The following is a 20,711-nucleotide window of genomic DNA, read 5'->3' on the forward strand; positions in this document are numbered from 1 at the left end:
TCACTTACATGGCTTGGCATTAGCAGACACAGCCAGGCTCTCTGGCGGGTGCATGGCAGGGTGCCGGCCATGCTCCCCTCCCCTGGGGCCACTGCCATACTCGATCACTTCCACGTGGTCGAGGGGAACACTCCACTTGAGCAGGTACCGCTGGCTGGCTCCCACGAGGCTCTCCTGTGAGGGGCTGAAACCACCCAGAGGTTACTTCCTGAATGGTTACAGAACCACGTCATGCCAACCCATAGGAGAAACCCTCAGATCATGAAATCACGGGAACAGTAATATGACCACATCACACCACTGCATGGGAGAAACTCATCAGAATTTCTCTGGACAGCTGTGGCTGGCTCGGACCTGGTGGCCCCATCAATGGGAGAGTGAGGCCCTTTCGGGGAGGATGCAGCAGCCACTTCCCCAGAAGCTGGCTGTGTCCCTGTGTCCAAGGCGGCCAGAAGGGAAGGAGCTCTAGGGGAACCTGGCCATGAAAGCGCAGATGTCTGGGAGCAGTGCTGGCAGGAAAGCATTCTCCCTGGGTGAAGACCTCGCATGCTGCACAGGTGCTAACCCTGAGTTCCTTCCTTATCCCACACAGTTCTGTTCCTACCGCTGGGAAGAATTAAGTCACTGCACTTCATGACTACACAACTTACTGAGAGTATAAAAATTAAACAGGAAAACATGATCTAAGTATTTTCTTCTTTTATCGCAGCATGGAACCCGAAGACAGATACACACACGCACATCTCCAAAGCTGGGTGCCACCGGCTTTTGTCTGCACAAAGGCCCGGGGTGCTGGGGACACGGGGATGTCACAGAAATTAGTTCTACAGCAGCCAGGCCAAAGCCATAACCAAACCAACAGGATTCTTCACTGAAGGACCTGAAGACTAGCTCAGGAGGTGGTAGAGAACCTCAGCCCCTGTGGGCAGAACGGGTTCATCTAATTCCACCTGCAGGCACTTGGAGATGCCGAATCCCCCAGTTTTAGCCACGCGCTCTAAGGCATCCTGTCACAAGACTCAGACTGCACAGCCTGAGTGAGAGGGTGGTCAGTCCCCTGCCCCAAACACACGCCTGTGAATGCACACACACACACACACACACACACACACACACACACACGCACGCATGCATGCACACATGCGCTCTGACCGGGAGCTGATGGTGGCGCACATGAGCACGTCGTTCAGCATGAAGAGCCGGCGCTCCTTGGTCTTGGTGATCTCCCCTCGGTCATTGTACACCGTCTCAATCATATCATCAGAGCGGATGAGGTAGCGGCTCCCACAGCTGAGGAGCTGAGTATATGGAATGCTGCAGTTACAAGGGTGCTCCCAGAACCTCAGGGGCCAAGGCCCATGTTCACAGAAGACAGGTTTCCCGGCACCAGGAAACTCATCCTCCTGCCCACTTGTCAAGGAGGCCTGGGCTCCCAACCTTCTCTTTCTGTGGTCTTTTGAGACAGTCTCACTGTGTAGCCCAGGCTGAGCTGGAACTCACAATCCTCCTGCCTCAGCCTACTGAGTGCTGGAATTGCAGGTGAACACCACCACACCCGGTTGGCACGTGACTTAAACTGTGTTCAGTCGTCAATGCTCACAGTCCCTCTGAACAGGGGAGATACCCAGCTCCACACAGACCCAACCCCAGGGCCAGACACTGCTGCCCTCCGCTGAGACCTCACCTCCTTCCATCCACCACAGCTCACCATGCAGTCACCCCCAGCTGCACCCACACCCACCCAAGCGGGGAGGGCGGTTATCCTGGATTAACTTGCTCAAACCCTCCCATCTCATCTGTCCTGCTGCTCCCTGTGAGGACTCCACACCCTACATGGGAGGATATGGCCAAGTCACATCTGTAACCAAGGCCAACAGGGAGCCCAGCGTCTCCTGCCACCCTGTGACCAAAATCCACAGCACAGCCTGGCTCAGCACTACGGCCATAGCCTGACAGCCTGGGCTCCTGCTGGCCCAGGACAGCTGGGCAAGTGTGACCTGTGTCACGCTCCCACCTCTCCATGTACAGACACATAGGCTACAATCCCACACTCAAAAATCCCTGCGTATGTCATCAGGGAATCCCAGTGCCTGCCACTTAACCTGTACTTCTTAAAACTATCAGCTGAAATTATTGAATGTCATGAGCTGATAGGAAATCACCCTGACTGAGAATAAAATGTGATTTTAGCAGCCCTGAATATCACACACATTTACTTATCATAGCACATGGAAGTAGGCACGGGAAGCCACGCGGGTCAGTGCATAGCACAGATCATGCAGCCTGGTGCCTATAGTGTTCTCTATAGTTAGTGTGGAGACCAGCACAGCTCGCTCCAGGTCACTAGCCAAGGGGAACACAATGTGCTGAGAATAAACTTCAGCTGAAAGGGGTGTTCCTGCGCACAGCTGTAGCTTAGCACTCGGGGAGGTTGAGGCAGGAGCACAGTGTGAGTCCAGTATGGACAACTTCACAAGACTCTGTCTCAAAATAAAGCAAACAAAAATAAAAAGGGGGAGGGATGTAGCTCATCGCCAAGGCCCTGCATTCAGCTCCCAGTACTGGAAGAAAGAGCTGCTCTAACTGCCCAGGAGTTCATGAATCTATGAACCCCTGCAAAGGACATGCACTGCCAACGGCTGAGCTTCCACACCACCCCCGCCTTCTACCACCTGTTGGCAGTGCCCTGCCCGGCCTGGCTGGGCCTCTTGGCTAAGACACAGTGGCTAGGAATGATCCCATGTATTTAACAAGACACAGTAACAAGTCCAGCAGAGAACCGGAAAAACCTCTCTCCACCTTGTTCAGGTATCTTTCATTTATGGCTTTCGCAATGTGTTTGATTTCACAGCGCTGATCAGCATCTCTTTTTCTTTCGTTTAACTTCTCTGCCAAGGTTTCGAGTTCTGTCAATGCCATCTGAAGGGGCAGCCTGTCGGGGTGTCCTCTGGGGGTGTTCTTCAGCATGTCCTGGGGGCAATAGGCAGAAGGGGCGCTTAGCACTTGCATGCCTCTGGCTACAGCATGGGACAGCAAAGAAGGTGGCATTGTCAGGTACTGTGGGGGCCAGCGGCCGGCACAAGGGAGCTGGGCACAGTGGGCTGAGAGCCCGGCAGCCTCTCTGCAGAGCAGTGCCCCCTGAGGGGCATCGCTGATGGGAGCACAAAGAGGCCCTTTCTAAAACACTCCCGTGAGATGACAATGCCCACGGTGACGTGGGCTCTAATGGAGCTCTGCAGCCCAGTTAGACAGTGGTTCTGACACCCAACGTGACTTCTCCTAAAGCTACTGCCACCACTAACACCAACTGCTCTGTGCACCCAGGCAAAGCAAACAAAAAACCTTCAGGAGGGATTCACACCCTAGGTGCTACTCCAGAGCCCTGTGAGAGGGTGCAACACTGGCACTGATAGAGAGTGGAAGCATCGTCCCCAGCACCGACCCCCCTGAAGAAATTTTGGGGCTCAGACCTCAGGGGAGGAAGGACTGCAGGTATGTGCACACAGCAGGGACCTGGGGTCAGTAATGAAACTGGAGAACAGGACACAGACCTCAGCAGAGAAGTTGCCCTTGGAGTGGAAGACTGCTTTTCAGACACAATGCTCTGCACATTAAACAAGCCATGGTGCAGTGCAAATGTGGCAGGGAACACATGTGCACTAGGAAGTAAAGTGCCTCCCTGGTCTGGAGCCCGCTCACAGAGTCCCCAAGGTGTTCTGCAGGGATGGGTACCAACGTTCAGCACTGAGCCACCCTCATGTGAGCAATGTGCACACAGGAGATGACACCATGGCAGTGCAGGATGTCACGGTGACAAACCCACTGCCCCAGGAGACACTGGCAAAGCCACCTGTGCAGGTTGGGAGAGGCAGCTTCCCTCTCAGTTTGCTGTGAACCCAAAACTGCTGCAAACACGTATTCAAAAAACATGCCAGAGCAGGGAGCGGAGACTTCTCCCTCTACCTCTGAAGACCAGGAAAGCAAGCGATGTCATGGGAGGCCAGGCAGAAACCACACAGGGCCCTGGAAGGCAGGGGCGGAGCTGCCACCACTTTAAAAGCAGTGCAGGGAGTTGTGTCTTCACACAGCTGCTCTCGCACGGCACTGTGACATGATGCCAGCCCAGCCTGAATCCTTCTCCCTCACACTGGAATGTGGCCCACATCCTGCAGGGCTGCCCAGCAGGAGAGTGCTCCCCAGATCACCCAGGTTTCCAGCTCAACAGGAAACACACACTGCTCTACACCCAGCCAGCAACCTCACAGTCTCTACCCACTCGACACACACGAGCTTCAAATACATCGGGTAGCACCAACAGGTCCTGGAGGTGTGCCATAGGGTCAGAGCATTACAGAGGGCAACTGCAGAGCTGAGGCTCAGGACACAGAGCAGCAGGCTCTGCTGGGCTGGTCCTGCCCCAGAGTTAGGGAGGGACAGCTAGGCGGGATTGTTTGGTGAACCTGTTCCTGGTTTTCCACACCTGCTCAACCCCCTGGCACAAGGCGCTCGTAGTTTCCATATAATTCTGGACCCCACACTCGCCCGTCTGGGAAGGGGCCAACAGCTTGGGAGCTACCCATGACCCTGTCCCACCATCCCTGTGACGGCACTGCCAGCTCCGCCAGGGGACAGGGTCAGCCTCACTGAGGCCTGCATTCCTCCGGGGGAAGTCCGCGCCTCACCTGCAGCAGGAGGATGAACTGTGGGAACCGTTGGATGGGCTTCATCATCAGGCTGTAGAGCGTGACACGGTCGGGACTCGCCTCCTGGCTCTGCTATGGGAAAGAAGACTGCTCACTGCAGGCAGGCACAGCCCTCGCCACACGCGTCCCCAGCTTGGGATGAAGAAACGTCAGCAGGGGTGAGGAGAGCCCACTGTCACAGGCTCCCCAGAGCTCTGGAGCGGTCCCCACCCTATGTGGCATAGCCGGGCCCTGGCCCCCAGCTGCTGGCACTAGGGACTGTGGTGGGCACCACACTGCAGTCCCTACCCTCAGCAAGGCCCTGGCCAACCCTTGAGAAAGAAAATCTGCTGCTTGGCCGTGTTTTCTGGTGACAGCTAAAGGGCACAAGACCATGTCCCCCAGGCTGGGCTGGGTCTTAATCTTGGTCCAGGAGCAGCAGGGACCACTGTGTTAATAAGAAAGGGGATGGAAAATATCACAGCTGAAATACAACACTGCTGCTGGCAGGCACCCAGATGTGAGATCCTTGCTGGGCAGCAGAGTTTCCAAGAGCATAGCCCCAGCCAGGAAAACACTCTGCTCCAGGGTTCTAGAATGGGCAGCCAGTCTCCCAAGGTGGCTCCTCCTGCACCTCCTCCTATGCTGCTGCTGCCACGCCATCAGGCCTCCGGCTCTGTCTGTGACTCCCAGGGAAATAAAGGTCCACCACAGGGCTCCTACTTGAGGGCCAAGGGGAAAGGAACAAGGGTGCAAGGCTAAGGATTGTCTCTCCAGGCCTCTGCATGCTGCTCTGACCAAGGGGTCACTTTCCAACACGGATCGTAGATGTGGAGCTTCCTCCATTCCCAAATGGTGCTGGGACAGGCAGCCCAGCAGATCTGGGGTGGATCTTCACTTTCTCTCTGCCAGTCCCCCTCCGCATATACTTTAACGGATGGGCAAAGACGCATATACTTTGACGGATGGGCAAAGCTTTCAAAAAGCTTCATTAGGGCTTAAAATTCATCTGCATTGTCAGTGGACACCAATATGCAGGTGCAGCTCACCCATCGTACCAAGATCATGCGAGACAACAGCAAGCCTCAGACACCCAGCGGGCATGGCCTCCCTGTAAGGTACTCGGACCGGGAGCTCACTACGAGGGGGCATGAGAAGCCAGCGAGAAGCGGGGCTTACCTTTAAAAACTCAAGAAAAGCGGGCTTCGTGGCACAGGTCTTCTTGAGGATGGCCACGGCGGTGCTGAAGTTGTTCACATACTCGCTGTACGCATCCAGCACCATGGACTTGGAAAACTGCCCAGGGAACGGAGAAGGAAGTGACCCAGAAGCCAAGCACTCCTCTCACTGACTCGGAGGGTCTGCAACCTGCCCTGGCCCTCTCCATCCCTGCCTTCCTTCGCCCGGGTCAGCTCCCCTCTGTGGCTGACTTCTGCTTCCTGCACGCTGGCCGGGACTCTGTCCTGTGGCCAGTTTGATGTGGCTGCCACTGACCAGTCCTGCTTTCACCCATATCTCGGTTTTTAAAAAAGTTTTTTTCCATTCTCAAACGTGTATCTAGTCAGGTGTGGTAACGCATCCCTGTGATCCCAGCACTCCGTGAGCCTGAGGCCAGAGGGTTAATTGCAAGTTTAAACCAGCCTGGGCAACTTGATAAAACCCTGTCTCAACATAAAAATAAAAAGGGGTTGCAGATGTAGCTCAGTGCAAAGGCCCTGGGTTCAATCCTGAATATTATATATGCACTCCCAAAAATTTCCAAGGTAAATGTGAAGTTACTGTATAGCATAGGCAGAAAATGTAAAAAGCAAATGAAAAACCAGTATTTGTCTTCTTGTTTGTCACAAGGATCCATAAAGGGCATTATGCAAATAGTCTTACTAGTAAGGAACTGTTCCCTTGTTAGCTTCAAAGCAGCCTACAAACTTATATCCTGCATCAAGCACATAATTACACAAAGTTTTCGTTTTCATTATCATAGCATTCATTTAAGTACATGAACACTTAAAAAAGTGCACGCTAACACCCCTCAACGGTGTTATCCTACACAATTACAGACACTGATTGGTAAACGACAACCTCCTATACCCTAGCAGAAACCTAGCACACATGCAGCACAGGCCTTCACAAGGAGCAGAGATAAAAGGACTCAGAACTGGCAAACACAAACTTGTCACGGTAGTTTCCAGGCAGCTGCTTCTCGTGCCAGAGAGCACTGGAGAGAGCTGTCCCAACACTGGGTTCCTGTGTCTCCTACACAGCAACGAGGGAGACATCCAGGAATTGCCCACTCTTCTATTGTTCCTGCACATGGAGAACTCTGCACACGGACTAGGCCAGGATACTAGGCCCAGATGAGGGGCTGATGTACAATTTCACAGAACCACTAAGCAAGCAGAGCCCTTGTTCATCAAGAAAAGCATTACCAGCCTGTCTACCTTTGCATCCAGGACTTGACAAGGTGTGCACCTGGACATCTTTCTGAATATATCTTTGTCATCCTCCTGCATGTTTCCCTTAGCCTCCCTCGAAAGTGGCTCTGGACACCTCCTAAGGGCTCACCAGTGCCCTGGGGAAGCAGCCCTTGTCCTAGTGAAGACCACAAAGGGCCCCACAGCACACTAAACATCAGCCTAGGGGGAAGATGACATGTATATGGAGACCACTGGGCAGGCCAGCTGAGTTACCGAAGCCACGAAGACATCGCCTATGGTCTCCACAGCATCCCACTCGGCCACACGGCTGGCCAGCGCAATCTGGAACAGGGAATGGCACTGCAGGATCTCCTTGATGCGGTAGAACACCATCTTCAGCTTCCTCTGGCTCAGGATCCGAGGCTCCAGCTCAGACAGCGGCTTCTCGTATTGCTGGGCCAGGCATGTTAAAGGGAAGTAAAAGACCACGTAAGGGTCAACTGTGGTGAGTGAGACTTAGTTCAAAGTAGGTCACTGGCTTCGGTGCCCAGCACAGACAAAACTCTTCACATTTTCATGTTTTATTTTATTTTACATACATGCATGTAAAACCTATAACAAAGTTATATATGCACAAAAACAGAAACAGAAATGTAGATATCACATAGTATGACATTTAGGTACCTCCAAAATCCTCTTAAGAGCATCTACGTAGTTTTTTTCACTTTCAACAATAGAACCCAGAATATATCTTCTTACAACCTATTGGAAATTTCAAGATACCATGTTAGAAAACTGGTTTAGGATACACAGAGATAAGTTTTACTTGTATGTTGGGGCTTGTTGATAAAAAGTTTTCTTTTAAATAGTAGGTAAAAGAAACCTACAAAGGCCTTTAAAGTATTTTAAATGGTGCCTTTAGCCTTATAGGTACAAAATATACTTCCCTGTTAGCACACTTACATTATTATCTTTTAAACTTCAAATTACAAACTATAACTAGAGCAAAAAAACATCATAGCATTAAAACAAACTCACTTATGCACAATAATGAACTGGCTTAACCAACTGAATTTCATGTTCCCAACACTAGATTATATGCCTCGTGTGTGTTACGCATAAAAAAGTCCCAGTCTTGTTCAAATACTATTAGCAGTCCTTATCTAACATTATTCCACAATTACAAAAAAACAAGAAGCTTGTGGAAGGTGGAGGAATAGATTTTATTCATTTTTTATTTGTTTGTAAAGAGCCGGCAATGAGGTTAAGAATGTAGGCGGTTAAAAAAACTCATGTCATTTAAAGTTGAAAAACACCTCTGCATCTGCTACGCCTGCATTTCAGAGACTCGCGTTATTCTCTGGGTTTGTTTTTCATCACCTATGTATGGAAAGCACAGACCTATGGCTCACACACATGCGTGCATGGCACACATGGTTTCCAGCAATCTCCTGCTGACTGACACCACTGAAGACACTGCAGTGTCACCTAGTGGGTAAAGTGAGCATTTTCCACGGAGGAAATTCCCCAGAATTAAGCAGACTCCAGAGCAAACAAGATTCACACTGGAGTCATTTTTCTCTACAAAAAAAGATTACAAATTCAAGCTATAAGACAAAAATAAGCCTTTCTAGGATATCTAAAGAAACTGATGTCTTCGAAAAATACAAATACCCAGGTATGGCTAGCATTAGCAAAGAACAAAGGACTGGAGGGGTCTTGGCTCCTGACAGCGGTCACCATTCACAGGACCTTGACTGTGGCTGGTTCATAGGACAGGCTGGGTACAGTCACCACTGTAAAAACGACCCCTGAATCCCCCAGTCTAGGCCATTATTCTTCCCAAAACTCAAATTCCAAGAGACAATCCCGAAGCTCCCGAGTCACACTGTTTTAGGGTCAGATCTAAGAATTTATACAGCATTCTGAGGTCAGAATAGCATAGTAAGTCAAAGGCCCTGAAATCAGGATAAATTAATTTAAAATATGAAATCAATCTCCTGATTTCATGGCCACTGCAGGTGACATTAGTCCTTTCAGACAGTGAAAAGCAACACATTAAACAGCAGTCCCAGAGGAGCAGGACAGGACCGGGCCCAATGCTGTTAACATCTTTCTAGGACCCACAAACCCAAGATCACAGAGAGCAATTAAATGAAAAATGCTTTTGTTGTGGAAAAAAAAAAGCCAAAAAGATAAAGCAGAAAGGAAGGTAACTGGCTTGAGGGGAACAGATCTGGAGGAAAAGCCAGGACAGGAAAAGGGGTCAGCATCACTGTGTCTGAGGCAGAGGAAACTCTGGAAAGTTCCATGGTCACCCTGCTCGGGGACCACCGAATAGGGCCAGTGCGTGCTTTGGGATCCTGTGTCCTCAAGAAGCAGGGCAGCTGTCAAGTAAACAGCAATTTAAGAAATAAGCAAGGCTTCCCTTCCCCATCCCAAAACTGGCCATGAAAATAACATTCAAATGTAGTATTAAATTACGTTCCCTTCTTTCCAGTTCAGAAAGGGAAACAAAAAGATTTCACAAGCATCAACACTCCCAGTTTAACCTTTAAAGACAAAACACCCGTGGAGAACAGTTGCCAGCAGCAAAAAATAATTCATGTGAATCATGACTGTAAGGGACCAAGCTGAATGGAAAAATACAGATTCCTAAACACGGATGAATTTTTGAACCCAAGAGTCCAGCTCTCACCTCTTGAGGGTTGATAGCACTAAGAGAAGACAACACTCAAAGCCCTTGGAATACAGAATGTCCCTAGACCTCAACATAAGAGGAGTAAAACACCCTGCCTTAGCGCCTCTGCTTTATACAGGGGAAAAGGGAAGTAAATACATTGAGCCATTAACTTGAGCATCTGGCCAACCGAATCCCAGAGAAAGCTCTGGGGACAGATGAGGATAGAGGACTCCTTGGAGGAGATGGTCCATTACCATCAAAAAACCAGAGATGGCTTCACCATCTCACACAGTCAGAAAGACAGCAATGCAGGCTGGAGGGGTGCTACATGGGTGAGTGCACTCCGGTCAAACAGCATTCACTATTCAGGCAGAACACATCTGCACCTGGTGCACACAGCCTCGGCACAGCACACTCCTGCTCGCAGACACCGGACCCCGTCCCTGCGTCCTCACAGAGCAAGCACACTACCCAAGTCCCAACCCTTCACTCAGGCCTCCTGAGTCTCCGCACACACATCATAGTGAAAATCCTTACACACTCACAGCCGTACCCAAGACCTAATAGCACGCATCACGGCAACACTCACTGCATCAGCAATACAGACACCCAACTGCCACTTCACACTCAGTATACTCACACTCACTGTGCGCTCACATCCACACCCACACAGCCTCCTCACACATATTACACTCACATTCACTGTGTTCTCACACCGACACTGTCTCCTCACACACATTACACCCACATGCACCGTGGGCTCACACCCCACACCAACACTGTCTCCTCACACACATTACACCCACACTCACTGTGTTCTCACATCCCACACTCACACTGTCCCCTCACACACCCCATACCTATACTGCCTCTTCACACACACCACACCCACACTCACTGTGTGCTCACACCCAACACCCACAGTCACCTCACACACATTATACCCACTCTCACTGTGTGCTCACACCCCACGCCTACACTGTCTCCTCACACACACTACACCCACACTCACTGGGTGCTCACACCCCACATCCACAGTCTCTTCACCCACACTACACCCATACACACTGTGCTCACACCCAACACCCACAGTCACCTCACACACATTATACCCACTCTCACTGGGTGCTCACACCCCACGCCTACACTGTCTCCTCACACACACTACACCCACTCTCACTGGGTGCTCACACCCCACGCCCACACTGCCTCTTCATATACTCTACACCCACAGTGTGCTCACACCCCACTCCCACACTATTTCCTCACACACATTACACACACACTCACTGTGTGCTCACACCCCACGCCTACACTGTCTCCTCACACACACTACACCCACACTCACTGGGTGCTCACACCCCACATCCACAGTCTCTTCACCCACACTACACCCATACACACTGTGCTCACACCCAACACCCACAGTCACCTCACACACATTATACCCACTCTCACTGTGTGCTCACACCCCACGCCTACACTGTCTCCTCACACACACTACACCCACTCTCACTGGGTGCTCACACCCCACATCCACAGTCTCTTCACCCACACTACACCCATACACACTGTGCTCACACCCAACACCCACAGTCACCTCACACACATTATACCCACTCTCACTGTGTGCTCACACCCCACGCCTACACTGTCTCCTCACACACACTACACCCACACTCACTGGGTGCTCACACCCCACATCCACAGTCTCTTCACCCACACTACACCCATACACACTGTGCTCACACCCAACACCCACAGTCACCTCACACACATTATACCCACTCTCACTGGGTGCTCACACCCCACGCCTACACTGTCTCCTCACACACACTACACCCACTCTCACTGGGTGCTCACACCCCACGCCCACACTGCCTCTTCATATACTCTACACCCACAGTGTGCTCACACCCCACTCCCACACTATTTCCTCACACACATTACACACACACTCACTGTGTGCTCACACCCCACGCCTACACTGTCTCCTCACACACACTACACCCACACTCACTGGGTGCTCACACCCCACATCCACAGTCTCTTCACCCACACTACACCCATACACACTGTGCTCACACCCAACACCCACAGTCACCTCACACACATTATACCCACTCTCACTGTGTGCTCACACCCCACGCCTACACTGTCTCCTCACACACACTACACCCACTCTCACTGGGTGCTCACACCCCACATCCACAGTCTCTTCACCCACACTACACCCATACACACTGTGCTCACACCCAACACCCACAGTCACCTCACACACATTATACCCACACTCACTGTGTGCTCACACCCCACGCCTACACTGTCTCCTCACACACACTACACCCACTCTCACTGGGTGCTCACACCCCACATCCACAGTCTCTTCACCCACACTACACCCATACACACTGTGCTCACACCCAACACCCACAGTCACCTCACACACATTATACCCACTCTCACTGTGTGCTCACACCCCACGCCTACACTGTCTCCTCACACACACTACACCCACTCTCACTGGGTGCTCACACCCCACATCCACAGTCTCTTCACCCACACTACACCCATACACACTGTGCTCACACCCAACACCCACAGTCACCTCACACACATTATACCCACTCTCACTGTGTGCTCACACCCCACGCCTACACTGTCTCCTCACACACACTACACCCACTCTCACTGGGTGCTCACACCCCACATCCACAGTCTCTTCACCCACACTACACCCATACACACTGTGCTCACACCCAACACCCACAGTCACCTCACACACATTATACCCACTCTCACTGTGTGCTCACACCCCACGCCTACACTGTCTCCTCACACACACTACACCCACTCTCACTGGGTGCTCACACCCCACATCCACAGTCTCTTCACCCACACTACACCCATACACACTGTGCTCACACCCAACACCCACAGTCACCTCACACACATTATACCCACTCTCACTGTGTGCTCACACCCCACGCCTACACTGTCTCCTCACACACACTACACCCACTCTCACTGGGTGCTCACACCCCACATCCACAGTCTCTTCACCCACACTACACCCATACACACTGTGCTCACACCCAACACCCACAGTCACCTCACACACATTATACCCACTTTCACTGGGTGCTCACACCCCACGCCTACACTGTCTCCTCACACACACTACACCCACACTCACTGGGTGCTCACACCCCACATCCACAGTCTCTTCACCCACACTACACCCATACACACTGTGCTCACACCCAACACCCACAGTCACCTCACACACATTATACCCACTCTCACTGTGTGCTCACACCCCACGCCTACACTGTCTCCTCACACACACTACACCCACTCTCACTGGGTGCTCACACCCCACATCCACAGTCTCTTCACCCACACTACACCCATACACACTGTGCTCACACCCAACACCCACAGTCACCTCACACACATTATACCCACTCTCACTGTGTGCTCACACCCCACGCCTACACTGTCTCCTCACACACACTACACCCACTCTCACTGGGTGCTCACACCCCACATCCACAGTCTCTTCACCCACACTACACCCATACACACTGTGCTCACACCCAACACCCACAGTCACCTCACACACATTATACCCACTCTCACTGTGTGCTCACACCCCACGCCTACACTGTCTCCTCACACACACTACACCCACTCTCACTGGGTGCTCACACCCCACATCCACAGTCTCTTCACCCACACTACACCCATACACACTGTGCTCACACCCAACACCCACAGTCACCTCACACACATTATACCCACTCTCACTGGGTGCTCACACCCCACGCCTACACTGTCTCCTCACACACACTACACCCACTCTCACTGGGTGCTCACACCCCACGCCCACACTGCCTCTTCATATACTCTACACCCACAGTGTGCTCACACCCCACTCCCACACTATTTCCTCACACACATTACACACACACTCACTGTGTGCTCACACCCCACGCCTACACTGTCTCCTCACACACACTACACCCACACTCACTGGGTGCTCACACCCCACATCCACAGTCTCTTCACCCACACTACACCCATACACACTGTGCTCACACCCAACACCCACAGTCACCTCACACACATTATACCCACTCTCACTGTGTGCTCACACCCCACGCCTACACTGTCTCCTCACACACACTACACCCACTCTCACTGGGTGCTCACACCCCACATCCACAGTCTCTTCACCCACACTACACCCATACACACTGTGCTCACACCCAACACCCACAGTCACCTCACACACATTATACCCACTCTCACTGTGTGCTCACACCCCACGCCTACACTGTCTCCTCACACACACTACACCCACTCTCACTGGGTGCTCACACCCCACATCCACAGTCTCTTCACCCACACTACACCCATACACACTGTGCTCACACCCAACACCCACAGTCACCTCACACACATTATACCCACTCTCACTGTGTGCTCACACCCCACGCCTACACTGTCTCCTCACACACACTACACCCACTCTCACTGGGTGCTCACACCCCACATCCACAGTCTCTTCACCCACACTACACCCATACACACTGTGCTCACACCCAACACCCACAGTCACCTCACACACATTATACCCACTCTCACTGGGTGCTCACACCCCACGCCTACACTGTCTCCTCACACACACTACACCCACTCTCACTGGGTGCTCACACCCCACATCCACAGTCTCTTCACCCACACTACACCCATACACACTGTGCTCACACCCAACACCCACAGTCACCTCACACACATTATACCCACTCTCACTGTGTGCTCACACCCCACGCCTACACTGTCTCCTCACACACACTACACCCACTCTCACTGGGTGCTCACACCCCACATCCACAGTCTCTTCACCCACACTACACCCATACACACTGTGCTCACACCCAACACCCACAGTCACCTCACACACATTATACCCACTCTCACTGTGTGCTCACACCCCACGCCTACACTGTCTCCTCACACACACTACACCCACTCTCACTGGGTGCTCACACCCCACATCCACAGTCTCTTCACCCACACTACACCCATACACACTGTGCTCACACCCAACACCCACAGTCACCTCACACACATTATACCCACTCTCACTGTGTGCTCACACCCCACGCCTACACTGTCTCCTCACACACACTACACCCACTCTCACTGGGTGCTCACACCCCACATCCACAGTCTCTTCACCCACACTACACCCATACACACTGTGCTCACACCCAACACCCACAGTCACCTCACACACATTATACCCACTCTCACTGTGTGCTCACACCCCACGCCTACACTGTCTCCTCACACACACTACACCCACTCTCACTGGGTGCTCACACCCCACATCCACAGTCTCTTCACCCACACTACACCCATACACACTGTGCTCACACCCAACACCCACAGTCACCTCACACACATTATACCCACTCTCACTGGGTGCTCACACCCCACGCCTACACTGTCTCCTCACACACACTACACCCACTCTCACTGGGTGCTCACACCCCACGCCCACACTGCCTCTTCATATACTCTACACCCACAGTGTGCTCACACCCCACTCCCACACTATTTCCTCACACACATTACACACACACTCACTGTGTGCTCACACCCCACGCCTACACTGTCTCCTCACACACACTACACCCACACTCACTGGGTGCTCACACCCCACATCCACAGTCTCTTCACCCACACTACACCCATACACACTGTGCTCACACCCAACACCCACAGTCACCTCACACACATTATACCCACTCTCACTGTGTGCTCACACCCCACGCCTACACTGTCTCCTCACACACACTACACCCACTCTCACTGGGTGCTCACACCCCACATCCACAGTCTCTTCACCCACACTACACCCATACACACTGTGCTCACACCCAACACCCACAGTCACCTCACACACATTATACCCACTCTCACTGGGTGCTCACACCCCACGCCTACACTGTCTCCTCACACACACTACACCCACTCTCACTGGGTGCTCACACCCCACATCCACAGTCTCTTCACCCACACTACACCCATACACACTGTGCTCACACCCAACACCCACAGTCACCTCACACACATTATACCCACTCTCACTGTGTGCTCACACCCCACGCCTACACTGTCTCCTCACACACACTACACCCACTCTCACTGGGTGCTCACACCCCACATCCACAGTCTCTTCACCCACACTACACCCATACACACTGTGCTCACACCCAACACCCACAGTCACCTCACACACATTATACCCACTCTCACTGGGTGCTCACACCCCACGCCTACACTGTCTCCTCACACACACTACACCCACTCTCACTGGGTGCTCACACCCCACGCCCACACTGCCTCTTCATACACTCTACACCCACAGTGTGCTCACACCCACTCCCACACTATTTCCTCACACACATTACACACACACTCACTGTGTGCTCACACCCCATACCTACACTGTCTCCTCACCCACATTACACCCACACTCACTGTGTGCTCACACACACCCACACAGTGTGCTCACACCCTACTCCCACACTATTTCCTCACACACATTACACCCACACTCACTGGGTGCTCACACCCCACGCCTACCCTGTCTCCTCACACACACTATACCCGCACTCACTGTGTGCTCACACACCAAACCCACACTGGCTCCTCACACACACTATCCTCTTTCTCTGTGTGCTCACATATTTCACACTCATACTGTCTCTTCCCTCACATTCTGCGTACTCCTCCATGTCCCCTCTCATATCTCACACCTCACACCCTTTAGGGTCCCCTCAGAGCCCACCCCACAGTCTCTTCTCAGATCCCCACCTTGGTTGTCTCCTCAACCACTTCACTGCACACACTGACCGTCTCACGGTTCAAGGTCTTGGCCACCCTGGGGCTCCTCACGGCCCTCATCCCTTGCTCACGCCCTCTGCTCACACTCACACTGTGCTGTTTCCTCACACACCTGACAGCTAACCTCTGCTCACCACCTCCATCACACCTCCTCAATCAGCTCGCAAACACTGCAGCCCACTCAGGCCCCACAGCCGACTGCTTCTTCCCACAGACCCCACAACTCCTCACCCGCGTCACCCCTCCTCACAGCTCCCACGGCCTCCACAGCGTCAGTGCTCAGTCCAGGTTGCGCCCAGCTCTGTGAGGCCCTTCCTTCTGCACAGAGGGGGTCTTCTGTCAACACCGCCTACACTGCTGGGACGGGATGGCCCCCAGGGACACCAGGGCCCTTTCCCTGGCAGTCTGTCAGACAATCTACACAAATCAATCAAGGCACTGGGTCAATAAGGTACTCCAATGCGCACCTGGTAGGAGGGTGTCGAGGGTCCTTTTCCCTCTTTTGAATTCCTAAGGGCACATGATGTGTAAGCCAGATGCCAGCATGGAAGAATGTGCCACATCGGTGTTCCTAGCCAATCTATGGACAATCCCGTGTCACCATGCCATCTCCCCACGGCGCACAAAGGCTGAAGGCCATGATGAGAGTGGAAACAAACACGGGACACTCCTCCCGGCCCGGCCTGGTGCTGTGTGCAGGTTAATGTGCTCCCTCGGGCGCCTCGCCCACTCACTGGTGGAACCTCAGGGGCCGTGTACTGCCCAGCTAGCAGTGACAAGTCCTCTTCTCTGGGGCTCCTCCTGCCCATCGCCCCATGTGGGGACTGCTCCCAAACCAGCTGCCCGGCTCCTCACCCCTTTCCTCCTTTCCTCTTAGGAATTTGCTCCCTTAGTTCCCACTTCAATTCTAAAGCAGCATAACCTTATGATTCCAGCCTATCCAAGCACTGAACAGCTCCTGGGCAAATGGCGCCATGTAGCATTTTTATGTTTTTCTTTTATATATGTGTGGTCTGTAACAATTTACCCATCATCTACATACACCACTAACACTCATCTGTCTTTCCATCTGGTCTGCAGACTCCCAGATTCGCACTACACTGCCCCAGGGGAAAGAGCTCAACGTCCACTGAGAGACTCGCCCCTGCCTGGAGAGGCCCACAGATTCTGTGGTGTTATTTTATTTTTTAAAGTTTCTCTTCCTTCCCCCCAAAGACAATCAAATGGAATTCATTGATTTTTCTGCTTTGCTACCTTTTGTCAGATTTTTTTTTCTTTTTTTTTTTTTACCGGTACCAGGGATCAAACTCACAACTGCATGCTTGCAAGGCAGGCGCTTATGCCGCTGAGCTAAAATCCCCAGCCCCTTTTGTCAGATTTTAAGAAACAAATTATATTAAGGTAATTTCATTGGCTAGTAGAAGTCTAGCATTTAATTTAGTTTGATTTTGTTTCATTTTACTTTATTTTAGAGTCTATCATTTTAACCTCAACCTGAGTCCACACACTACGCAGTCCTATTCACCAATTCTCTGTAATGAATTCAAGCTGGTAAAATTGACCATCAGAAAGAATGTGTCTCCCACACTTCTTACAGCCATGCTCTGGATCACAGCCAAAGAGCTCAAGGGCCAGGATGGCCTGAACTGAGGCCAGAGTAAGACCAGGGCCCCAAGTACCTCATCTGCCCTGTAGCACGGAGCAGACTGCAGGCAGGGGGCCTAGGCGGGACCAAGGGGAGCAGACACACACTGGCTGGGCTGGGCTGAGGTGGCCACCGCCAACGCCAAGAGCTGCTGCCCATCCTACCTGCTGCTGAGACAGCCCCTCGGGCATTGGTGTCAGTACAGCCTCCGGGTGCCTGCAGTCCACATCAATGAACAGGCTGTGCTCCTCCTCCAGACCAGACCTGTGGTCTTAAAATAGGTGAGATGCACAAATGTCACACGGAACCCACATGCTTACACTGGTTCACAGTACGGTGCACTAGGCCAGCTGCCAGAGAAGTCTTCTGTGTAGAATTTCCCTTCACACTCAGCTCTGATTAAATTGAAACTTTAAAAAACCCAATAGTCATTCTTCCTATAGAGGTAAGACAGTGCAGATACGTGGCAGCTTCAACACAGAAGTTTTAACTCAGGCAGAGGCATCAGGTGGATAGCCAGACAGCGGCATGGGGGGTGGGGCTCCCTCCCCACCTGTGGTGCTCAGACCGGAAACTGAGGGCTCCAGGAGATAGCTGACACCGTGAAGACTGAGGCTGTGTGTGAGACTGGGACTCTGTGTTTCCCAACTGTCCATCCTCACCTCTCCCTGGAAGTCTGAAGAGGTACTATTTTCTAAAACTCTAAAGGACGTCTGAACCAAAACTAAGTTCATTTTTAAAATCCAGATACAGCTTGGTATAGTGGCACAAACCTGAACTTTCAGCATTCTGCAAGGCCACGGTAAGAGGTTCACAAGTTCAAGCCCAGCCTGGGCAATTTACAGACAACTTGTCTCAAAACCAAATACTGAAAAATCAGCACGAGTGGTGTGGCTTGGTGTGAAGGCCTGGGTTCACAAAACAGCCACAGACAGGCGCTAAAGATTCCAGAACATGGGCCGTTATAGGCCATGGAACCTTACTCTTCTCATCGAAGACTCAGAGGCCGGCCATGCAGATGTTGGCTGCTGGCTTTGCAAGCTGCAAGAGCTCAGGCCCTCCCAGAGACTGGTGGGTACTGGGCAGTGGCTGGGCACATCCAGGACTGAGAACTATGGCCCTTGTGTACAGGCCCTGGTGTCTCAGCTCAGAGACAACGTGGTGGATCGGAGACAGCTCAGCCAGAGAGGAACAAAACTTATGCAGGGTTCCCCAGGTCGGATGCTAAGAGCCAGGTCAGTTTAGTTCCAATGGCAGAGGTCATTTGCAGCACTCTCCATGAGGAAACCTCTAAGGTGCTGCACTTCCTTGCGTGTGTGTGCCCATTCCTGGAGTGGCATCTCCAGCCTGTCTGTATTTTCTATTTGGAGACAAGGTCTTGCTAAGTTGCCCAGTCCCTCAGGCTGAATGAGCAGAGACTTGGGATCCTGCTGCCTAGGTCTCACAGTGTACTGAGGTGAAGGTTGTGTCTTCACTCCTGGCTAGCATTATTTAAAGCCATGCGTGCATCAGCACAGCTACATACAGAGTCCTGGAGTGGCTGAGATGTGGAAGGATGCACACTCACAGATCCAGTGCAGCACGCCGCAGACACAGGGCAACACATCTGTGCCAGAGGCCCCAAGGAATCCAGGATGTCCAACACACTGCCCCAGGCACAGCCCTCTATGCCTAGTAGCAGAGTGGGCCACTCTCCATCCCCAGTGAGTCAGGATGGCTGATCACTCTCACCACAGGTTTTAAGGAGCAGACCATGTGGAGGCACACTGCCAGCATGACCTCTGTGCAGGTCTGCAGCTCTGGCACCTGTGGAATGCAGGGTCAGGGCCAGGGATGAGGTGGTCACGACCAGTCCCGCTGTGGGGACAGCAGGGAGCCAGCGTCCTGGGATGGCTTCACTCCTGCTGCGCCTATGTGATCTCGTCCCTTTCCATACCCTCCCACTGGCGCCCATGACCTGGACCCATCAAGCCCAAACATGCCCGGACCTAGAGAGATGAAGGACTTGGTCCTGATGAAGGAGCGGCCCCTCTTCACAGCGGCTTTGGTCCGCTCCAGCCCATCCTTGGTGCCCTCCTTGGCTGCCTTCATGAGCTTCTGCATCTGTAAGAAAGCAGACGCATGAGAAGCAGCACCAGCCCTGCAACTTCTTGCTGTTTCCGTCGTTTTAAAAGAATACTGTCAAGTAGTCTGGTCATGAAACATTATCCAAAGCTGGCTTTTTGTGGTAGAAGAGCTTGGTTATTGTGTGTGTGGCTTTTAGCTACTTTTCATTATTTTTAAATAAAATGAAAAGTGAAATTTAAAAATAGAGCCCTCCTGGACACTGCCACAGTTTCCTGCTCCATCTGAAAGTCAGTGCTGTC

At 52.2% G+C, this 20,711-nt stretch overlaps 1 protein-coding gene across 9 annotated transcripts in view; it reads right to left on the minus strand.

Moving 5' to 3' along the window:
• The window catches only part of Arhgef10 (Rho guanine nucleotide exchange factor 10), an 80,520-nt gene that overhangs the window by 35,163 nt on the left and 24,646 nt on the right, over window positions 1-20,711 (minus strand). For 8 of the 9 annotated variants that reach the window (XM_063234992.1, XM_063234994.1, XM_063234996.1 and 5 more), the window contains 9 exons: window positions 20,334-20,448; window positions 18,510-18,616; window positions 7,781-7,858; window positions 7,370-7,549; window positions 5,862-5,978; window positions 4,683-4,775; window positions 2,800-2,970; window positions 1,153-1,298; window positions 9-184 (listed from right to left, as the gene is read on the minus strand). In XM_063234992.1, the coding sequence (XP_063091062.1) occupies window positions 9-184; window positions 1,153-1,298; window positions 2,800-2,970; window positions 4,683-4,775; window positions 5,862-5,978; window positions 7,370-7,549; window positions 7,781-7,858; window positions 18,510-18,616; window positions 20,334-20,448 (1,183 nt within the window). The remainder of the gene's footprint in view (window positions 1-8; window positions 185-1,152; window positions 1,299-2,799; window positions 2,971-4,682; window positions 4,776-5,861; window positions 5,979-7,369; window positions 7,550-7,780; window positions 7,859-18,509; window positions 18,617-20,333; window positions 20,449-20,711) is intronic. The other variant, XM_063234993.1, reaches the window with a different exon arrangement.

The sequence above is a fragment of the Cavia porcellus genome, unplaced genomic scaffold, assembly GCF_034190915.1.
Source record: "Cavia porcellus strain 051 isolate PalLab524CR breed Dunkin Hartley unplaced genomic scaffold, mCavPor4.1 scaffold_24, whole genome shotgun sequence".
Taxonomy (NCBI): Eukaryota; Metazoa; Chordata; class Mammalia; order Rodentia; family Caviidae; genus Cavia; species Cavia porcellus.